Consider the following 22,090-nt stretch of genomic DNA (forward strand, 5'->3'; position numbering starts at 1 on the left):
TGCTAAGGCAACTGTACATTTAGCAAGTGTTATGCTAAATGAGGTACTGTAAGTCAGCTGTTTTCTTAACAAATCAGTGTAACTGATGGCAACTTCAGATGAACTTCTGTTACTGCTGCCTATTGATTTGTACTTAACATCTCTATAATGAAGTAAACTTAATGCATATGTATTTGTGGAGCAGAGCATAAGGTAGAGTAATAAAAATACTGAAATGTTTTAATTATTTTGTGAATAGATACTCTTTCCTTTTCTTAGGCTGTAGGTGATGTAAATCATTGGAATGGGAATCTACAATATGACTGTTCACGTGCCAGCCGTTCTTTGTCTTCATTACATCTATGGAGTGGGTGCTTGAGCCAATCCCAGCAGGGACAAAGGACAGGAGGTCGGGTACCCTTTGGAGATGTCATCAGTCCTTTACAGGGCCAACAAACACATCAAAGTCTTCTTTCAAACATAAGATAGGTTGTCAAACAGCCATTTTTTTGTTTTTATGAAAAGGTCCAGATTAAAGCACATAGGAAACGTGTAGAGTTCATGAGGACAGTCTGGAATTTGGGAAACAAACATGACTTCACTCACTGTCCATTGTACCTAAAAGTGAAGTGTCTTCCTGTTAGTAACATCAGATTGATTGAGGTCTGTCATAAAAAACAGTTACTGGATAGGCTTTCAATTCATCCAAAAGGCTATGAAATGTAAGACATTGTAAGGACTGTTAGAAACATTTTACTAAATATTGTTGGAAAGTAACTTCTTTCATTCTTCAGTGCTCAAAATATCAACAAAAAAAAATTCTTGGTATTGTATAAGTAGTATTGTAACAGGGTCGATACAACATACACTACTTCAAAAATAAAAAGTCTTGTGTACAACTTTTTTTCTTTGCTTTTTCTGAGAGACTAGTATTGTAATTACAATAAAAAAATGATAATTAAAAGATTTCAATGTGTAATGAGGTCTGATACAGTCACATTGGGTAATGAAATCTTCCAACTCAGCCAGCTACCCTCTTTGCTCTCATGTCTGCTGCTGATGCTGCTCCAACATGACTTCACAGGTCCGTCCCAGTTCTCCCAGTTTGACCTTAGCGTACTCTGCTCTGTTTAGTGCCATCTGACAGTCCTTCCTTGCTGAATAAGTGGAGCCCTCATGAGGTTGACCAGTAGCTACCTATGGAAATGAACAGGAGAGCTACCTTTATGACACATCAAAGTATGATGCACAAGATAACTCTGCAAATAATAGAGATGAACATTTTATTTTTCCAGGTATCTCTACACTATAGACCTAAACCTAAAGCTTATATAGACTGAAAAAATGTATAATCATATAAGAGGGGTGGTCAGAAAATTACATCATATATAGTAATAATGCATTAACTTTCTAACCCTAACCCTATAAGACTAGAAACACGATATACAGCTTATTTAGGTCAACCAATCAAAAATGTCATAATATGGGCAGAATATACATATACCCATTGATGCTCTTCATTAAAATTGTATTTATTGTTTTTGTGAAGCCCATCTATGTCACAAATTTGTTGAGCAATACATCTTAATTGTAAAATAGTGAGAAAAAAACTTGAACTAAAAATGTACATCTCTCAGTTATTTATATTTTACTGTATTTGATGTGTATACTGTTGAATTCAATTAAAGTTACATTTCAAGGTGTTTCAGACCAGCTTTCCCACTCGTATTATGTGTTATATGAAAATATTGATACAGATATATTGAGCAGAATATCCAGACATATGTAACTATGACTACTTCAAAGTTATACATATAATAGCTGTGTTCTTGTTAAGGTGAAACACCCTCTGAAACAATACTTGCACCATGAGGCACTTAAGCTATGTTGGGCAAATAAAGAAAAACTAATACTATTGCAATGTGTTTGACCTGTGTGAGGTAGCGGATCTGGGTGCTCAGTTCATTCTCCACTCGGTTGACAGAGCTTTGGAATTGGACAAGCTGTCGGTCCAGGAGGCTGGCATTGTGTTTGTCTTTGGAGAGTTCCAGAACTATATTGCCTGCAATGGTAAGCAAACAACAATATATCAATTTAGGACTGGACACTGTGACCATAATAAAAGCATCTGATGCCTAAAGCTACTGGAAAGAAGAGTAATGAGAGCTGAGTTTAACAGCCAGGAAGTCAAGAATAATGTCATATGAATGTAAAACTTTTTTTCATTCAGTTTGTCTGATTGGGGAAAACTGAATGCATGAACCAATAATACACCCCACAGCATTTATAGCCTAAGCTAAGGTAGGCATTTAGAGAGACTGCAGTCAACAAGGAACTTAACAACTAATATTAAACATATGCCCCTTTCAGACACTAGATGTGAAACATAGCTAATCGTTAAAGGTTCATTGTGTAATATTTAGGAACATTTAGCAGCGGTTGCATGATTATAACCAACTGAATAGCTGTAAGTATATGTTTGTGTAGACCTTATCTCCTCTACAACTTAGGTCACTAGTGTTTTGTGGTTTATGAACACTTAAATGCATGCGTGTATCTTCAGTGTTCCTATACACCTTGGGTTTAAGCAACCCTGCACTTACTAGGTAGCACGCAGATTTAGTAAAGTATTTGAATATAAAGGGCCTTTTCTGGGGTAAAGAAAACTACAATTCATACAATTTAGATGAAATGAACTAATGAAAACATCATGAGGATTTGTCTACATGTCAATAGTCCCCTTTCACCTAAATCTAACACACTGGACCTTTAAGACACACAATTAAAATAATAACATGGAGCTGTGTTTTTCAACCGGTGAACTACACAAATCAGAAAGGCTCTAGCTCCACAACACCATACAAGACTAATTATGTGTGCCCGATGTGCAAAGCATAAGGCAAACATTTTATTGATCGCCATTCGTATTATTATTATAATTGTTTATTCCGATGTGAAAACCACAAGGCAAACATATGATTATTTGCCATAATTCTTCCGTATGGATTTTTGGGACGCTACTTACCGGCACACTGCAGGGTCATCGCTATCTCTTTCTCTACCTCCTCCAGAGCTCTGAGCCGCTCATTAGCCATCGCTGAGCAGGAAACAGCTTCTTACAGCAGCTCTCCAAGAACAAATAGTAACCAGAATTAGTCCAGACAGCCCAGCTCGGTGCAGACAGGTCCAAATCTAAAGGTACCCGGTTCTGAACTAACGACCAGAGTTGCTCAACAACTAAGAGCTCACTAAATAGACGTCATCTAGTCGCACAGTAGTTACGTCAGCTTGGCGGACAGGCAAAATGGCTACATCGACTTGGCTGCATGGCCCTTCTGCCATGCGACTAACCGAGGGTTTGGTGTCTGTTCTGAAAGAACACCGTCCAGAATATGTACCTGCCTTGCTGGCCAGCTACAGAGAACATGGCGTGTTCCCAACACAGGTAGTGGCCAAGCCGTTGAAGCTCATTACCTGACATTAGTTTCTCCGTTAGCTTACAGGCTTTGTTGTTCACTGAGCTGGCGTCTGGAGTTACAGTAGCACCGTGTGCCACAGAAGCTTCTGGGGTTGGTTACTTTGATTTGCTTTTACTGATAGTTAATGCCTGTGTTTTATTTCTCCAGGGTGCGAGCGCCGTCGGGGGTCTCGTGGGTTTTAGCAATGCCAAACTCGGCTCGAGCAAGACCAGGTGAGAAGAACAATGTTTCACGTCAGCTGTCGTAATTTTTCAGTCATTGCTAAGCTAACGGTGCAAATGTTAACGCTGTAATGTTATTGTGTTGTGTCTCCTGTGTCACTTGGCCAGTATATACATCAATGTTATTCTCAGTTTGATTCATCTCGAGGGGCGCTATCTTGTGCATCACATGGCAAAAGTGAATATCTGATAGATTAAAATACCATAGTTATGTTGTGAAAGACGTAATTCAAGCGATTTGTTATGAATTTTCACACAAATATATATGATCGCTACAGTGCCTTCATGAAAAATTGATATGGTATCAAATTATCTTTCATTTTGAGGTACATCATTTGAGGTAAACTGTGTCAGAGAAGTAAATGTGGTTGTTGACAGCCGGTGTTTGAAGTGTAGAGGGGTAAAAGAGAGTGTATACCCACTTCCAAATCGCCTCTTGTGCCCATCATTCATTCGTCAAGCCATTTTTATTAAGGTAATGAAAGAATCACCTGCCTTACTCTGATTGGTTAGTTAGGATAAGAATATCAGAGTGAGCCAGTCAGAGGCTGAGTGGGGCGGGTCATATCTGTGTTTGTAATCCTGTTAAAACAATATCACCTACCCTTTTCCTGACCTCTGATTAACAGAACTCATTAAAAATACGGCTAAATTCAGCTTCTAATCAAATTCAAAATATGAAAGGAACTACCCCCCCAAAACATTTTAGCAGACGGTTCATGATATTGTGCTCGCCAGCAGCTCACATAGTGATGTTAGTTCAGCGCTCACCAGTGTGGGCTGATTCTACAGAACCAGGTAAATTATGATGACATGCAGTGTATCTATTTATATAGTAATATTTGTAACATTTGCATATTTTAATACTTTTAAACTTGATAAATAAAGATAATTTAATATTGGTGGCACACTGGCTTACACTGTCTGTAAATCAACTAATCCATGTGAGAGGTCACAAAAGAAACATCTGGCCCATAGACTACTTAATTGAAAAAAAATGCATCATCATGTAGTTGCATTACTCTGAAGTCTGTGGGCTATAGTATTGATGCAAAGTCTTTCTGGGTGAACTGAACATACAAGAGTAGTCTTACATGTCAATGTTTATAACATACAACGTTTATACTTTGCTGGAAAGGCTGGAAAAAAACCCACTTATTCCCACTTAATCTAAAATTTGATCTGATGAAGCAGTAGGTGCAAGTTTAATAAGTTTAATACTCAACCAAACTTCTTAGAAGACATTGCAATCAAATAAGTGGATGGAAAGGAAAAGTTATTGCCACATCAAATGAGAAAACAATTATCAAAATGATTTATATTATTTCAAAATCACTCACTTTGTAAATAGGTTCTTGTACATACACAATCTTCTCTTCACGTATTGTAGTGTCATTATTACAAATTTTGGCTTTACAGTTGTGATAATTACTGATGTGAAGGAAAAGATCAACAAAAGTCTTGATTATTGAATTCTGTGGTTTTGAGGCATAACTTCTGTGTGTGTGCAGGTTTGAGGGGCTCTGCCTGCTCTCCATGCTGGTTAAAGACAGCTCCAGTTATCTGTTTGAACAACACTGCCTTTCTTGGCTGCGTTCCCTGCAGCAGGTCATACAGGTACAAAATGCATGCACACAAATGCCCACACAGACACCTTTGTTGTTGTCAGTCTGTGTCTTCCATAAAACCTGAATTATGACAAATTGAAAGCCTGAAAATCAACATAGCCCAACTTCTTCTTTCCTGATTCTTCTCTCTTTGCCCTCTACTGTTCTCATAAAGTCTCAGGCTCCAGTTCAAACCATTCAGCTAGCAGTGAACATTCTGAAGGATTTGCTACAGTACTCATCCCAGTTAGCAGAGCTTGCGAGGGAAGTTGGCCTCAACTCCATCCTGGGCATCCTGACTTCTCTTCTGGGCCTCAAGACAGAGGTGAGGGAACAATACAGTGGAATGTAGTGGATAGTTAAACATATCAGGGACCATATAATCATAATTCAAGGACCACAAGACAACAAAAGACATTGAAATTTTAAGCTAATCTCTGAAGTCTTGTGTAGAAGTCTTCTTTTTATATTTGTCACACATATGTGGGCACCCTGATGACCTTCATGGTTAAAACAATTAATTAATTAACTAATTAAACTAATAACACATTCATTTAATTGATGGACTTACTGATTTACTTTGCTCAATAAGAAAAGGGGGAAGGGTTAAAAAAGAGTGTTATAATTAATCGTTCACAATCAAGGTAAAAGTTTGAATTAATAGTGATATTAAGTACATCTACCCTTCCTGGGAATCCCTCACAGGGGGCTCTCTCTGTTTGTTTTTTTTTCTTACCCCTGTTAATTGTTTTTTTTTGTAGTTTTTCCTTATTCTTAAATTATGTGGTCATGTGGAGGATGCTGCTTTAATAGTATTTTATTATTATTCAATTATACCGGTATATTATATTATATAGATAGAACAACATATTTACAGTTGGTTTATTAAAAATGCTTTTCAGTAAAAGTCAATAACAATAACTCCAATAACAAATGATAATTTTATTCAAAATGTATTTATTCAAAATGCTTGAGTCAACAATTCCTGTAATGAATGAACAGCACAATGAAAGAAATACCCTCGCCTCGGACAGCTGTTTTGTGCTTCTCGGTGTCCAGGTGGATTTTCAGATCTCTTGCACCTCCATTGGACACCGAGACATATGTGCCTGCTTTGCACACTGTGCACAAGGCTTCCCATTTGTCTCGACCCGGTCTGAAAGCCGGGAAACTCTTTTGTAATTCGTCGGTAAACAAGCACTTGCGCTTCGGCATGTTGCTTGCATATGACTGACAGTCACGTTGTCTACGTTCTGATTAATAGGGCTGACAGCATAGGGGCGGGGATTAGGCTACGTCACACGCAGCGCCGTGGGCAGTGCCCAAGTGCATGTAAATGTAATGGTCCAAAGAAGGTAATTTTAAAAACCAGGACATTTCCTCACTTTCTAAAAATAACCCGGGACACCCGGGACAGGACGTGAAATACGGACATGTCCCGGGAAATACGGACGTATGGTCACCCTACTATAATCAGAATTTGTCCTTTAAGCCTTAGTTGCAGCACACAATTCTAAATCAATGACCAAATTGGCTTTTTCTATAAACTATTCTCAATATCTGTGGTTGGGACAGATTACCTTTGAGGTCAGAGCAACGATTTACGAAGGAGAGGAAACAGAAGTGGGGAAATCAAGCAGGGCTACCAGATAGGCTAAAGGCTAACCCATACAGACCAGCGCTCCAGAGTCTGTTCCTCACCAACTCCAGGTTTCTTTCATACAAGATAGATGAGATCAGAATGGGAATTGCGATACATTACCTCATGCATCCTGCAAACAGCTGTGTGGTTTATATTCCAGCCAACATTAATCCCTGATACATTAATTGACTTGGTATTGTCTCAGGTGGGATGTTCCATTTGCCCATAATATGGAGGAAGGAGTATTGATTTCTCGTACCAGGATATATTTATTTAATATTCAATGGCTGTGTTAAATCAGTTTTAATATTGTTACCTGATTGTCTTTATGGCAAATAGATACATATTTTATGTAACATCTGTATGTTTAGTATTTGGATTTTTGAACACTGTGAGGTGTCTCAGAAATCGCTCTCGCAGTCTGCATTTGGAGCTGAGAGAGACAGTGGTCGGAGAATAGGATGTAAACTGTTGCAGTCCTTGTTTTATATTATGTCATTACAGAAAAACAATCCAAAGAGAGCTCTGGTGTTACAGCGTTTTCTTGGTGTGTGTCCTGAACTCGCTTACATGTGTCTGTTTTTCCATCCTTCCAAAACTGATGCAGTGGACAGTGGAATCACTGCTGCCGAAAATTAAAAGTTCCTTGTAGGAGCTTTAAAAGGACAAACTATGATTATAGCCTTTACTGTATCAGGGTAATTTTTTCATTCGTTGCACATTGACACTTTCTGGAGTCTGTGATGGAATCAACACAATCTTCACACCCAAGTTCAAAGCTCCTACCCCTTCAGGGAGGTTCTAAAGTTTTTTGTTCAGTTTTTATGTTTTAGTGGCACGTCAATCTATTGTTTGGTGCTGTTGAGCTGTATTGCCGTATACAGAGAGCTGTTTTTGTTAAAATACCTTCTATCTTAAATTAATAAATAATGGAAACACTTTGAAACCAGGGCAGTTAATTTCTACACTAAAGGCTACATAAAATGTATAGATTCTATGTAGCAGTAGGAGTTGGGACAATTCAATTTTTTTTTTTTTTACTTATCAGTCCAAAATATTAATTATTGGTCCCCTTCATTACTTATGGTCTGAAATAACAAAATTTGTTGACCCCTAAATTTAACAATATTGATGAACAGGATAATTTTGGTAACAGTAATGGTGGTATGAAATTGTCATACCATTTCATCCCTAGTACTGCTGCCCGATGTATGTGATCTTTAATTGGATCTAAGTACACAATAATTCATATAACCTACTTACATATTGTAATTATAACTAATAAAATAAATTAATAATAGAGATGTTATTAAAAATATAATACATATCATTTCATCACATTGTTGTTATAATAGATTATTGTTATAATGCTATATGATTATTATTCATTATTATATTATACACTACACTAATAATAAAAGCTGCTTGTCCTGCTTCACTAGTGTGAGCAATTGCTAGCCTCCTGTTTTTTTCTCCTTTCCTACGTCATTAGAAATATTCATGTTTATGTTGTTAGACTCTTCATCATCAGATATCCCCTTGAACAATGTGCCCTGACATTTTAATGACTCAGCTACAATTAAATGAGTAATAAAGAGATTCATTGGCAGTCAAAGCATTGTTGCAGCCATATAACTCGGACCAACTTTGTGTCATTCTCCCTTTTCCTCTTGTGACCACAGTGTGAGCTCTCAGCCATGGAGGGAATGACCGCCTGTATGACTTACTACCCCAGAGCCTGTGGATCCCTCCGGGTAAGATACAAGGAGACAAAGAGAACTGGAATTCAGAAGTTATTTTTCGCCATCTATAAAGTTTGCCTAATGTTTTATCGGTAGCTAAGATTGTGTGTATTTCATCTGTCATTTGAGAAGAAATGTAAAACTTGAACTGTCTGTTCTCTTTCAGGACAAACTAGGAGCCTATTTCCTCTCCAAAATGGACAGTACGAACAAGAAAACACAAGCGGTGATTTCCCTATCTCTTATATATTTTTATATATATATATACACACACACACACACAGACACACACAGACACACAGACTCATTTTCCCTCTCTCTTGTTCTGTTAGATGGCTTGTCAATGTTATGGTCGCTTGCCCTGTCTGGGGGGCCTATTGGACAGAGGGATGGGTGCTGGCAGAGCTGAGGGGTGGACCAATCAGATTCACTGCTTATTGGCATCAGCCAATGGCCTGTTGGCGCAGATCTACCAAGGATCAGAAATGGGTAAACTTTTCTATCGGTGAAGCTGAATTTCTCTGTAGAGCCAGAGTTCAATTTATATATGTTCCTGACTTTTTAAAAATGAGTTCATTTTATATGCCTAACAAAAATTGTACAGAGACACACTTTTAAGTGTGAACACAGCCTGAGCATCTATGCAGCTGCCTCCGCAATAGAGCCTTTGAACATGGCCCACTCAGATTCCCGTCGCTGCCCTCCACGTTTAACCCTAACCCAAATGTTGGAAGTCCCAATAAAGCCCAGCCACATCCCTAGGTGGTATCCTCTCCAGGAACCCAACCACAGACACAGAGAAGGCTGGATATTTGTCTTACAAAAGTAGTGCAGTTGATACTTTGCATGTGCCTGACCATGCACTGATTACTAGCTGCTCTCCAACAGCAACAACTTAAAAAAACAAAGACCAAACCTTCTTAATAAACTAATGTTGTTGAAGACTTGACCAATTAAAAAAAATATTTGTTTTTTGTTTCAACTTTTTACAGTTACAAACAAACAATGCTTCTTTCTAAATTGATAGCATGCTGATAAATATGGAGCTGGACAAGAGCTTTAAAATAAAATAAAAAACATATATCTGTGACCTATATTAAATGTCAAAATTGTCAAATTCAGTGCCAACCCCCCCCAAAAATGTAGGTTTCATAGGTTTCTCATATGACCAAGTCAGTACCTCAAATTTCATTAATATCTTTAAAGGTGCGGCCTAAAAATTAGATGATTTAGCCGCATCCCCTTTGGAGCTGTTTATTCTCTATTACATTCCCTTTGTAATACAGAGCCACCACTGAGACTCCAAAGTAAATCTGTCTGTACTGCAAATCTATCTGCTCACCTGACATTTTTTTATCATTCACTAAAAGATGAAATGCAAATATCCTACATGCAGAACGCCTGTTATCTTTTTTGAACACGCTTGTTGATGAAATTTTTTTAACACGTCATCATGCTCTTGGAATTTCTTCATGTGTTGTCCCCTGGTGTAGTTTGCTCAGAGTTGATTTCTGTTTGTTGTGACAGATGGAACGGTGCAATATGAAGGTTCAGGGGTGGAACTGGCCTTTCCTCATCTCGACCAATCCGATCCCCTGCTGCTGTTGCAGCTCCAGAACAGATACACAGCTCTCTGTATGGCACTCAAACACACACTAAGGTACAACAAAGACCGGAATCTTACTTTCAAACACAAATCACAATAAAATATTTTTTGTTGTTTATTGCATCTAGCCATCACAATATATGACTATGGAGATGAGCAGAAACCTAATGCCCACTCTTTGTAAGATAGCGGAACCTGGCAGCTCCTGAATATATGTACTGTCTAGATAGGAGACACCTCTCAGAAAAAAAAAAACCTTCAAAAAGGTTGTGGTCCGTATGTGGGTACCTGTACTGTTGTAGATTATAAGGGCGGAAGCATCATGCTGTGTAGTGTTTATAAAATAACTGAGTTTGAGGCTAAACAGAATAAATCAGAATGTACGTGGATAATTGTAGAATTGAGCATTGACCATTTAACAAAATTGTCATTTTCAAAAAATGAGAATTCAGCAGTCAAACAGCAGTAAAATGTTTGTGGTTCCACATGTTCATCTTGTTTTTCTCTTGTACCTGTCCTTCAGAGTGGATCCAGCCTCAGCTGTACGTCTGCCTGTCAGACCAATTCTCAACCTGGTGTGCCGAGCCCTTGCTGTCAGCTCCAAGACCATAGTGAGTGTACATATGCACTCACACACAGAATAATTGTTAATGAATACAAGTCAGTGTTTCCCCTAGGATGGAGTTGTAGCACCCAACCACCAACCCATTAATAACAGTCATTTTCATTAAGACATTTGGAACAATGTCTATACAATTACAAAAATATAAAGTTATTTCAGTCAAAACTATGTACAGTCACAACAATCATAAATACCAACGATTAGGTGAAAAAAACAAAACGGGAAATATAGTATACAGATACAAATAAACTAGTTTCCTTGATGCAAAGTCATCCATCCCATCATTTTGCCCAGTAATTGCATGGTTAATACTAATTACATAAAGGCCACTAAAGGCATTCCTGTAACATGATGGGCCTCGGGTAGGACTTGATGAGCTTAAGTTTGAGAAGCGTGTGACTAATTTGACAAATTTTATTAGTACTGTACAAAGTTAGAGGTACACTATTTGATAGATTCCCCTGCTCCCCCTTTCTCAGCCTTCCCCCCTCCCCCTCTGAATGTGTGAGCTTCTCTGCTCGCAGCTCACACACTTGAAATAGGATGTCCACTCTGTCAATGTAAATACATAAATAAATATGCATGTAAACACAATGCGCAATTTCTCAATGTCAGCTAAACAAGTTCATGTTTATATATGATACGATAAGTTGATATAGTATTTATCATGGCAGGCCTACTCAGTGCTTGTTGGTATAATAAAAGCTCAGCAGCAGCAGCGGTCATAGTTCAGCCGTGGCACATCGCCACTGCTAAATGCATGTAGGGGAAACACTGCAAGTGATGTACTGCATCATCAGCCAGTGCATTTTTATACATTTTGGTAAATGAATGTCAAACAAATGGCATTGATCATTATCATTCACATTTCACTATGTGTGCGCCAGAATTTAACAGGAGACGGAAGTGTGAGGATGCTTGTCCTGCCCATGATACACACCAACACTCTGGAGGTTCTATCAGCTCTGATCACAGTGTGAGTGTGGACACACACACACACACATTTTTTAGATCTTTTTTTTTTTTTTTTTTTAGATTAGAAAATACAAGCATGCAGGAAATAACAATGTTAACTGTAATAGTGGCATTGATATGTATAACTTCTTGTTGTTGTGCTGTGTGTGTATTACAGTGTACGTAGCGGCATGGTTCAATACACCATAGTTCTACAGAGGCTGTTTTCTCAAACCCTGTCTTCCTGGGCGCCTCTACATGAAGCAAATCTAGGACAGCAGAAAGCCTACAGGTAACTGCACCACTACTGCATGTGGTTGTTTTGCTTTACTTGTACAAACCGACCTCTGTTTTTTTCATTGACCAAGACCTAAATTACAGACACCAAAACTCCCATTACTTTAGTCTGCCACGTCAGTATTTATATTCTGTGGTTACATGAGACCATATTTGATCCTCTTGCCGAAGCTGCAGCAGAAAAAGGAAAAATCCATAGTTATATTTGAATGCACAAACTTATTGTCAGCATCCTACCCTTTAATTGGAATTAGATTCAATGAATTGGGTATATTATCAGTTATTCTGAAACTACTTGCTAAATAATTGATTACTTTTAAAGCCATGTTGAGATTACTAATAATGACAATGCACATACAAAGTTTGTTTTGGTGTACATGAAATGCATGTTTTAAGGCACACTCCAACTCATGTCCATAAACATTTTAGAAATGGTTCTGTAACAGCTACAAGTCATCTGCTTGTGTGACACCTTTGGTTATAAAAAAGCGTGGCACAGGATCATTTGGGGTTATAGTATAGTCTGTTGGGCAGTAGGTACTATAAATTGACTGTAAAGTAAACTTATTACAAATGCTTACTGTATAATACAATTATCAAACAATATATATCCACCAAAGCCAACAAAATGTCAGATCAAATCAAAACCTGTCAAGGGGCTCGAGCATGGTTTAGTAAGGAGGGGAATTAGTTAATGGAGAGTTTTAGACTGAGGAGGTGGCAGAAGGATTTGTTTCTCATGTCTCTTCCTTAACTCCACAGTTCGGTGCGGGTGTCAGTGTACAGAACGTTAGAGCTCTGGATCCAGGTGGCTGGGGCCTCTGCAAGCATTCTTCAGGGAAGCCCAGGTCATTCAGAGCTCCTGTTTAGCCAACTGCTCAGTGACATCACACCAGGGGTGGACTCTGTCAAGGTGAAGTCATATACCATTAAGTTAGTTTAAATGTTTAAGAGCACCATGTATTTTTGAGTAAAAATAAATTTGTTGTCAATATTAGCTAGCAGCAGTATAGTTTGTAGCAGAACATATCTCCATCGACATATGTCAAGGCAGCAGCACTGAGCATTAGTCTCTAATTCCCTGTGTCTTTCTGTGTGGTCTGTTCCTGCAGCTCCGGGCTGGTCTATCAGCTGATGTGGTCCCTGGAGGAAAACCAGGCCCACGGAGGACGAAGCCTTTGGTCATAGCAGATGCAGGCGGGTCATCACTCCAGAGGAAAGGAGACCTTCTGGCCAATCAGGATACTTGCCTTTCAGCCCTCAGAGGTGATATTTTGCCCAACTCTGAAACAATCTCAAATGATTGGTCTTTTGTAAATCTGGTGAAATCACAGAGATGTTTTCTTCTTCACAGCACTGAGACAAATCATACTGACAAGTGGTACACTGCTAAAGGATGATATACACAAGGTAAGTGTCAGTGTTACATTGTTGTTCATGGTAATTTAGTTCATTTTTTGCCAGACATTAACTGTAACTATGAGACTTGGTGCTTTTACACCACAGCAGTCAGTCTCTCTGAGGAAAGCAGAGTTGAATCACCTTCTATAGCAACTGTGTTCGTGGTTAAGATGATGACACAAGGGATTATCTCTTCTTTCTCATCATGTAGCCACTCTATTGAACACTTGAATGAACACTTCATTGTTTTTTTTCAATTGCAAACAGTCAAAATCTGCTGTATTTAAGTTCTGTTGTTTTTTTCACAGCGTCTCCATGATGTGGTGCTGCCGCTGTGTGTGCGTCTGCAGCAGCAACAGTCCTGCAGCAACACTGCATGTGAATCTGCAGTGGGGGTCAGTGGGCAATACAGCAGTGCCCTCACTCGACGGGAGCTATACAGGTACAAAATAAAACACGTTCATCTTTATTACATCCTATTATTGTATTAAAACACATCATCGTTTAGATTGAGTTCAGTTGCCTAGTCTACAACACTCTAATCAATTTAATCCAACAAACTCACTGCAGACATTGTAAGGGAATTTTTTCTTCACAGGACCTCGATTTACTACACACCTGTAGTGAACACACTAATGTTTAATTTGACTTGTATGTTGTATTCAAGCTGAGAAAAATTAAGATTGTCAACGGTAGTGCAGTGTAGATTGGTTGATATCTGTGTTTTATTTGTGTGGATTTTAAGGTTATTGCTGGCTCTGGTCCTGGTCCCATCACCCTGTTGGCCTCCACCTTTGACCTGTGCTGTATCCATTCTCAGCAAGGGACTCACCGACCGCAACCTTAAGGTAACTGCTATCAGGCACAGAGAAGAATGCAGGAGGGAGACATGAGATGTGTTTGCGTTTATGTACAATGTTCTTATGTACAAACATTTTTTCTGATGCACAAAATAGATTTTACTTGCTCGTATGATCATCCTGTGTCACTGAATTTATAACATTTCTTTATAACTCTTCTGTTGCCTTTTTATATTTCTTTATTCTCTTGTCTACTTTATTCTAACGTGCCTGCTGCCGTAACAAATTAATTTCCCCGGTGTGTGGATCAATAAAGTTTTGTCTTATCCTATCTTAATTAAACATAGTTTGGGGCCAATCATGGGTTTCTCCTGGTGAAAGATCATGTAGTGTGTGTCTCCCTGTTAATAGTCATTAGTGTATTATGACGTCAGCTTTAGTTTTCAATGGTGAATCTGATAACCATAGGTTGAACTGACTACAAACTAATTTTAAAGAGAGATATTGACTTGGACACAACAAAGAACACAATAATATGTTATGTGCTATTTTGTTGTCAAGTCATTTCAGTTTTTAATGACTTTCTTTGCTCTTTTGCCCTCCATCCTCTCTCAGGTCTCCACATTCTGTACTGAGGCACTGACCATCTGTAACTCTCTGCTTCACCCCCGTAATCTCTCAATCGCCCTCCCCTTACCACCTCTCACCTTGAAACCCACATCCACCACAGCAGTCCTCTCATCCTCTCAAGGACCTACCCCTGGACTTACTTTGCCAACCCTTTTAGGAGGCACCGCCCCTGGTCCCCCTTTCACTACCCGCCACTCCCTCAGCCTTGGCCCAACTTCCCTCCTGGGCTCGCTTGAGAACCACCTCTCTCTGGTTCCGGGGCTGTCAAGCCAGGCCCCCACCCCAGGAGACATGATTCTATCCCCGCATGCACACCATCTGCCAGACCAGGCTGGGCTTGGGCCCCCAGAAGGGCAGAGACCTGTGTTTGTGCGTTATGATAAAGAAGAAGCAGAGGATGTGGAGATCTCTTTGGCCAGTGACTCAGATGACAGTGTGGTCATCGTTCCTCCAGGGATGCTCAACATGGAAAACCAGCAGGAAGACACAGCCGTTGCAACAAACTCCCAGAATGTGGCTTCTGTTGCACCAGGGGGCTCCACAGTCACGCTACCAGGAGGAGAATGTGTTACCATGATTCCTACCACAGCAGCACCAACCACAGTAGATGGCGCCTCGCTTTCCAACAATCTAGCCACCTCCTCCCCTCTCCTCACCACTTCCACCGCTCCCATAAGCTCCTCAGTGGTTTCTCTGGTTCCACCTATGAACTCTAGCACTCTCACAGCTCCACCAGGCAGTCTGGGGGACTCAATGCCTGGTAGACCACAGCTCCAGCAGATGCTAATGCAGCCCTCCACACCAGGCCAGCCCAGTGCCATGGGTCTACCACTTCAGTTGCACCAGCTTCAGAATCAGCTGAGTCAACAGGGTAGGCATCTTCACCAGCATCAGCCTCCCACTGCCACAAGTGAAGATTCAGCCATCATAAACATAAACAGCACCGATGAGGAGGAGGAAGAGGAAGACATTGAGGATGATGAAGAGCTGGAAGAGGAAGGGATGGATGAGGAGGATGAGGAGGAAGAGGTGAGTGATTTTGCTGAGGAGGAGTTCTATGATGGAGAGGAGTATGAGGATTATGATGAAGAAGAAGGAGAAGAGCTGGAGGAAGAGGAGGAGGAGGAAGAGGATGGCGACATACCTCCATTAGAAGGAGCAGAAGACAAGGCAGGAGAGGTGGGGAAGGAGGAGGGGAAAGTGCTCCAGGCAGCAGTGGATAAAGGAGGGATTGCTGGATTTAGTGTCGAGGGAGATAATGAGGGGGGGATAGAAGAGATTCAGACCAACAGAGTGCTATTTGGAGAGGAAAGGATGAAAGTCCAGGAGGTGGAGAGCATTGGTGTCCTGGAGGAGGCGCGGGCAGGTGAGGACGATGAAAGCGAAAGGATGGATGACCCTACCATGCCACAGATACTGTGTGTCACCGGAGGAGCACTGGAGAAGAGGGAGGACACAGAGGAGCAGGAAGGGGGAGCAGGAGGAGGAGTTATACAGGAAGAGGCGAGCTTGTGGGAGCAAGAAGCCAGTGAGATTGAGCCAACAGTCTCCTCAGAAGAGCGCACAACCAATCAGAGTCAGCAGGTACTTACCACAGTTTTTTATTTTCACCTCTGATCAGGGATGTGCACAGACATTTTGGGGGCCAGGGGCTCAAGTGGGAAAATTGGCACTTATTGAAAGGACATAATCATTTATTTAAAAAAATAATTATCTAAAACAAAAAGTTGCATATAGTAGAACATCTCTGACTTACTTAATTTATTTTATTACCCTCACACTCATGCAATTGTTAAATACTTGTCAGTTCACACAGAGACATTATCTTCTTTGGTATTCACTAGGTTTATCACAAGAACAGACAACAAAGGAACCAACGTTGCATCTGGATGTATTTAAATGTAGCACATCCACAATTTCCTATATACTCGCACATAGCTGCGTTTTCATCAGTTCATATTAGTTAATAAAACATGATCTCTTTTTATTTAGAAAGTGCTTAAAAAGTATTATAGACTGTTACTGTCGGTTGTGCTGTAATTTACAAAATAAGGTTTTCAATTCATAAATCAGACTACATCAGTAAGTGTATGACAGTGGTCAGTGCTCTCCACACTGATTTCACATTCATTCAGTTTAGATATATGTGCTGCACCTAAGGCTTAAAAGGACAAACTCTGATTATAGCCTTTACTGTATCAAGGTGGCCCCGCCTGGCACCACCACTGCATGACTCCACTGGTCAACTAGTGACTCTGATGTTTTCTAATCACCCACACGTTGAACTGATCTTTATAAAGACCTGCTGAATTCATATTTATGTTCCTGGATAAACGGGGCGTGGCGTCTTCTGCAACAATTAAGTTAAAACACTGCGCTGTGTCTTAACCCTGATGTCCTGACTGTGCAGTTACGTTATGTCTCGTGTTGTGTAGCAGGGTTAAACAAATCTCATAAACTCTAGAATGACTCAAACAAATACAAAGTAGACAGGACATGCCTGATTTTTTAAATGTTACACAAGTGAAAGAAGGCAGTTCTTGAAATTGTTTTAGATTAGAATCTGGGTCAAAGATTGTAAGTGTTGAATGCTGCACTAAGATCTAAAAGGACAAGGGCAGAGACAAACCCTTGGTCCCAAGCTATGAGAAGGTAATTTGTGACTTTCATCAAGGTGGTCCTCCATGCTGTGATGAGCTCTATACCCTAGACATTATTTTTCCTGAAGAAATTCTCACAGCTGATTGGCTACAACTTTATCAAGGATTTTAGTGAGGAGGGGTAGGTTGGATATCGGTCTGTAGTTGGCTAAAACCGGGTCCGGAGTAGGTTTTTGAGAAGGGACTTAATTACTGCTTGCTTAAAGGACTTTGGTACATAGTACCTCACACTGATGATTAGAATTGTATTCAGTACTATTACTATTAAGTACTTTTTATAAAGAGCATCATTTTTTGAATGGGTTCTAAAATATAAATTGTGGGTTTAGCTGATAATTGAGAAGCTGTCTAAATAAATAACAGGATTCTCAGTTCCTCAAATTTCTGTGCCTGATGATATGCACATCAATTGAGGGATGGCATTTCCTAAGGCACAACATTTTGCCAGCTGTCCGTCTTGGATAATATAGGGGCTGCAACTCATGATTATTTTGATATTAGATTCATCTTTTTGATTAATCGATTATTAATCAAAAAAAGACAAAAGCTATATTTGACCCTTTCCAACTGTTTACTTGAAAAGCAACTTCCATCTTCTTGTACAATGCTGATTCGACATCTGCAACTTAATTATGATTCCAGATTTAGATATCTACAATTTAATTCTGACTACTCATAATCAGCTATCTTAAATTCACCTAAATTCGAGATACCTTAAATTAAGTTTGAACTTGTCATTATGGTGCTGTGAAGTTAATTCTGGATAGTCAAACTTTCAAAGGTCCTCAGTATATACCCCCCTCTGTTGTCTTTTTGTTACACTCAAGGTTGATAAAATTAAGCTGGTGTTGTAACTAGGAAACTGAGCTTCTTTATCTCAACAGGAGTCGTGGGCTGAAACAGCACAGGAAGCCAGTGTGAGTGATAACCATCCATGTAGTCATCAGGAGGAACAACCAGCATCTGCTCAAGAAGGAGAAACTGCTGCTGCACAGCCTGAAACCTCAACAGCTCTGAATACTAAAGAACAAGAGGAGACAAATGGAAACAGAGACAACAAAGTGGAAACTGAGCTACAGGAGACAAAGGGAGGAGGGGGAGAGAGTGATGAAGAAGAAGGCAAAGGACTGAAGAGGAAGAGAGAGGAAGCACACAAGGAGGAAGAGGCGGGACAAAGCACTGAGAAGAAAAAGGTAAAAATTCACAGCTGGTTAAGTATTTTAAGTAAGTCAAGAAATATTTTGTAATCATCACTTTATTGAGTTCAATCATTAAGACACAAAATAAGAGTCTAAGAGTCTTTAAGGTTCAGTGTGTCGAATTTAGTGACATCTAGAGGTGAAGGTGCATATTGCAGCTGAATACCTCACCCTACCCTTCCCAACATGGAAGAGAACCTGACGTAGACTTCCGATGTCATAAAACTCAAAAGTTTTTGTTTGTCCAGTCTGGACGAATGTAAAAAAAAAACAACAAAAAAAACATGGCGTCTTCCGTAGGGAGACTTGTTCCTGATATAAATATAAAGTACCCATTCTAGGGTAAGAAACAACAATTTGCACAATTTAGATGAAACACATCAGTGAAAATATCATAATGATTATTTTAGATTCAATTTAGTATTTAGTAATAGATCCCTTTCCCCTAAATCTTACACACTGGACCTTTAATGCTATAACACCACCATAACCATTAGCAGTGGTTCCCAAACTAGGGCCCCCCTGGAAAGCCACAAGACAATAAGAGGGGGTTGTGAAATGATTTCCAGAAATCAGTTCCAATTTAAAATCGATTGTAGCAATAATTGTTACAAATGATTAAAAAAATAATAGTTAAATGAAAAACATACATTTTCTTTGTCCCAAACTGGCCCCTGATTATGACAGATAAGAAGCATCATTTGCAGCAGGTCAGTTAACAGCAACCCATAAAATGTTGCAAGATATGCACGTAGTCGATTTCCTTTTTTGGGGGGGAGGGTTACATTTTCTAAACGTTGTCCATACTGCAAATATTTGGACAGTTACACATGTTTTGCTGCAGTACATGTATTTTGACATGGGACAAAAAAACTCAGCTTTTTTGCAGTAGATTTACATCAGCATTAAAATATTCTAAACAATCTACCCACCCCCCAAAACAGTGGATGTTTGAGCAGTTGTCCCTCTGTTTGTCCCTTAGCTGGATGATGAAGCCATGGCCTCCATGTTGGCTGATTTTGTCGCCTGTCCACCAGATGATGAAGATGGTGCCTCTGGATCAAACCGCTCATAAACACTTGCCAACCATAACTGTAATGTTATTAAAGTCACCATGAATACTGCTAAGATACTGTATTATTAGTGACACTTTCAAGACTGAGTTACCTCATAACAAGTCCTGTGTAAACATTTTCTGTCATTCTTCAATGTTCACTAGACATTCACTAGTCATTAGACTGGTAGAATGTGGACTCCAGGTTTGTCTTTTAAGGTTGCAGACTTTTAACTTAATCACAAACTAGTTTTACTTGTGGTTTTTCTACAATTCCATTTACTGCCACCCAGCAAGGAGGTGCAGCTCTGTGAAGTGTGTCACTCAAATGCTTTTTGTGTAGAGTACATATGATCCTACAGTGAAGTGTTTTGCTTGGATTTACATGTACCTTTTGTGCACTTCATGTTTTGTTATTACTGGCATGTTCTTTGTTATAAAAAAGTACAGAAAATCCAATTTATGTACAATATTCCAAACTTTCTCACAACAATAAGTAAGGTTTTTGTTTATTTTTTTTAAAGGGTTGGTTCACTCACTAAACATGACACCATCATCTAAGCTGACAGATATCTGACAACATTTATGAGAAAAACAGAACTGCAAATGGACAAATGCCTCTAGAGAGAGAGGAGGGAGATGTGTCATTAATTTGGATGTCACCTTTGTGACAACTTTACAGCTTCTCTCTTACCATAGTATTCTGTTTCTGTAGAGATACAGAAACATCAGCATACGCTACAGTCCAAAAAACAAGACAAGGAAATTATACAATCTTCACCAACGGACATCAGTCTAACTGCAGCTTTGGAAATATCAAGCAGAACAAGACGTAACACTAACTTCATGTTTTGCAGAGCTTCTGGTGGTGTGTCACAACCATCTGCTCTTCATTGAAACATTGTGCGGCTGAGAGGCAGCTTTTCCGTTTCACTTTTTCTATGAACACATCAAACACATGGGGACATATTCAAAACGAGTTGCTCCTAATGATAAACACAGGTTGTCCAGTCTGGACCCAGACCAACTTTTACTTGGTCTGGTTTTTGGTAGTTACAAACACTGTTATACTGACTGACCAGCATCACAGGGACTCAAATTTTAGCCATGTTCCCTTGTTTCTATCAAGTAGATTCAGAACTAACATTACCAGCATTGTACTTAAACATTAGGAAATAAAAGAGCAAGGCTGCTGTAGTTCAATAACTTTTTTTCTAAAATTTTAAAATATGACTCAAAATATTGATGTTCATTACATAAAACCAAAGAGTCAACTACACCATGTCGTTCACAGAGACCTACCTTTTAATCATACCTGACAACAACAAACTCGACCTCAACTGCTCAGTTTCCCTAGCCCTTGATAAGTGTATAATATAATAATAATTATAGTCATTCCAAATTCCATTCTTTCAAGTGATTTTGTTCAAGGATTAGTGACCACATCACCATTTCAATGCTCTCTGTTCCTTACAGTACTGCTGTTAATAGTTTTCACTTATTAATTAATTTCATACAAAGTACAGAAAAAGTATAAGAATGGACAATATGCATTTGGAAGCAAATAATCGTCTATCTTGAATATGAATCATGACTGATTTTAGAAAACTGATTTTCTTTGAGAAGTGTTTGGAAAAACCTTTTCAAACTTTTTGAACTCACGATGCCTGAACCTGAACATTTTAAAGAGGGGGGTGTGGCATCCTCTGTCCTCAATAATGTCCCTTACACAAATTATGTACAACTTCACTCCTTTAATTAAGAAAATATATTATTCAAATTTTATAAAATGGGACTTTTTGGGACAATTTGCCCTGTAATCAGTATGAATCCTCTCAGCCAATGAGGTGAGCTTATTTATCACTATCAGAACTCTGCAGAATATGTTTAAAAACCAATGACCTATAGTTCATATTCCTACAAAGTCAGTTACTTTTATCGTCATCCATCCTAAGATAGAGTATAAAGCTAAACAAATCGTCCACCACAGTGATGTTGGTAGATTCCCTAGGAAAATAGAATGGCCTACACTTCATGACTAAAATCTCTCGCTGTGGTGAACAGTTGTTGTTGTTAATTTACAGTGAATGTTCAGTCCAGAGTTAAAACAGGGAATGTATTTCTGTTTCCAGAGTTCTGGTCCATTTTAGGTTTAGACCGAAGCAATGGTGGACTGCTCTCTCAATGGAGGAACTCA

The 22,090-nt window shown here is 39.2% G+C and overlaps 2 protein-coding genes across 2 annotated transcripts; one reads left to right on the forward strand and one right to left on the reverse strand.

The window, feature by feature from the left end:
• Window positions 1-394: 394 nt before the first annotated feature.
• Window positions 395-3,252, reverse strand: med11 (mediator complex subunit 11). The gene is made up of 3 exons (XM_020100168.2): window positions 3,005-3,252; window positions 1,911-2,041; window positions 395-1,176 (listed from the first exon to the last, which is right to left on the reverse strand). Exons 1-3 carry the CDS (start codon window positions 3,072-3,074, stop codon window positions 1,024-1,026), a joined length of 354 nt encoding a protein of 117 aa, XP_019955727.1. The 5' UTR covers window positions 3,075-3,252; the 3' UTR covers window positions 395-1,023.
• pelp1 (proline, glutamate and leucine rich protein 1) lies at window positions 3,245-20,352 on the forward strand. The gene is made up of 19 exons (XM_069518575.1): window positions 3,245-3,424; window positions 3,606-3,670; window positions 5,191-5,296; window positions 5,462-5,611; window positions 8,611-8,682; window positions 8,837-8,896; window positions 9,003-9,159; window positions 10,198-10,330; window positions 10,800-10,887; window positions 11,786-11,874; window positions 12,031-12,144; window positions 12,912-13,062; window positions 13,262-13,415; window positions 13,504-13,559; window positions 13,859-13,992; window positions 14,296-14,398; window positions 14,966-16,564; window positions 18,525-18,833; window positions 19,822-20,352. The coding sequence occupies exons 1-19, from the start codon at window positions 3,284-3,286 to the stop codon at window positions 19,912-19,914; spliced, it is 3,774 nt and encodes a 1,257-aa protein (XP_069374676.1). The 5' UTR covers window positions 3,245-3,283; the 3' UTR covers window positions 19,915-20,352.
• Window positions 20,353-22,090: the final 1,738 nt, after the last annotated feature.

The sequence above is a fragment of the Paralichthys olivaceus genome, chromosome 22, assembly GCF_024713975.1.
Source record: "Paralichthys olivaceus isolate ysfri-2021 chromosome 22, ASM2471397v2, whole genome shotgun sequence".
Lineage (NCBI taxonomy): Eukaryota > Metazoa > Chordata > Actinopteri > Pleuronectiformes > Paralichthyidae > Paralichthys > Paralichthys olivaceus.

Coding starts and splice junctions, on each gene's coding strand:
- med11 (XM_020100168.2), bottom strand. CDS start 3,074: ATGGCTAATGAGCGGCTCAGAGCTCTGGAGGAGGTAGAGAAAGAGATA. Junction 2,042..3,004: donor GATGACCCTGCAGTGTGCCG/GTAAGTAGCGTC, acceptor TTACCATTGCAG/GCAATATAGTTCTGGAACTC. Junction 1,177..1,910: donor AGATCCGCTACCTCACACAG/GTCAAACACATT, acceptor TCATTTCCATAG/GTAGCTACTGGTCAACCTCA.
- pelp1 (XM_069518575.1), top strand. CDS start 3,284: ATGGCTACATCGACTTGGCTGCATGGCCCTTCTGCCATGCGACTAACC. Junction 5,612..8,610: donor TTCTGGGCCTCAAGACAGAG/GTGAGGGAACAA, acceptor TTGTGACCACAG/TGTGAGCTCTCAGCCATGGA. Junction 10,888..11,785: donor CTGTCAGCTCCAAGACCATA/GTGAGTGTACAT, acceptor TGTGTGCGCCAG/AATTTAACAGGAGACGGAAG.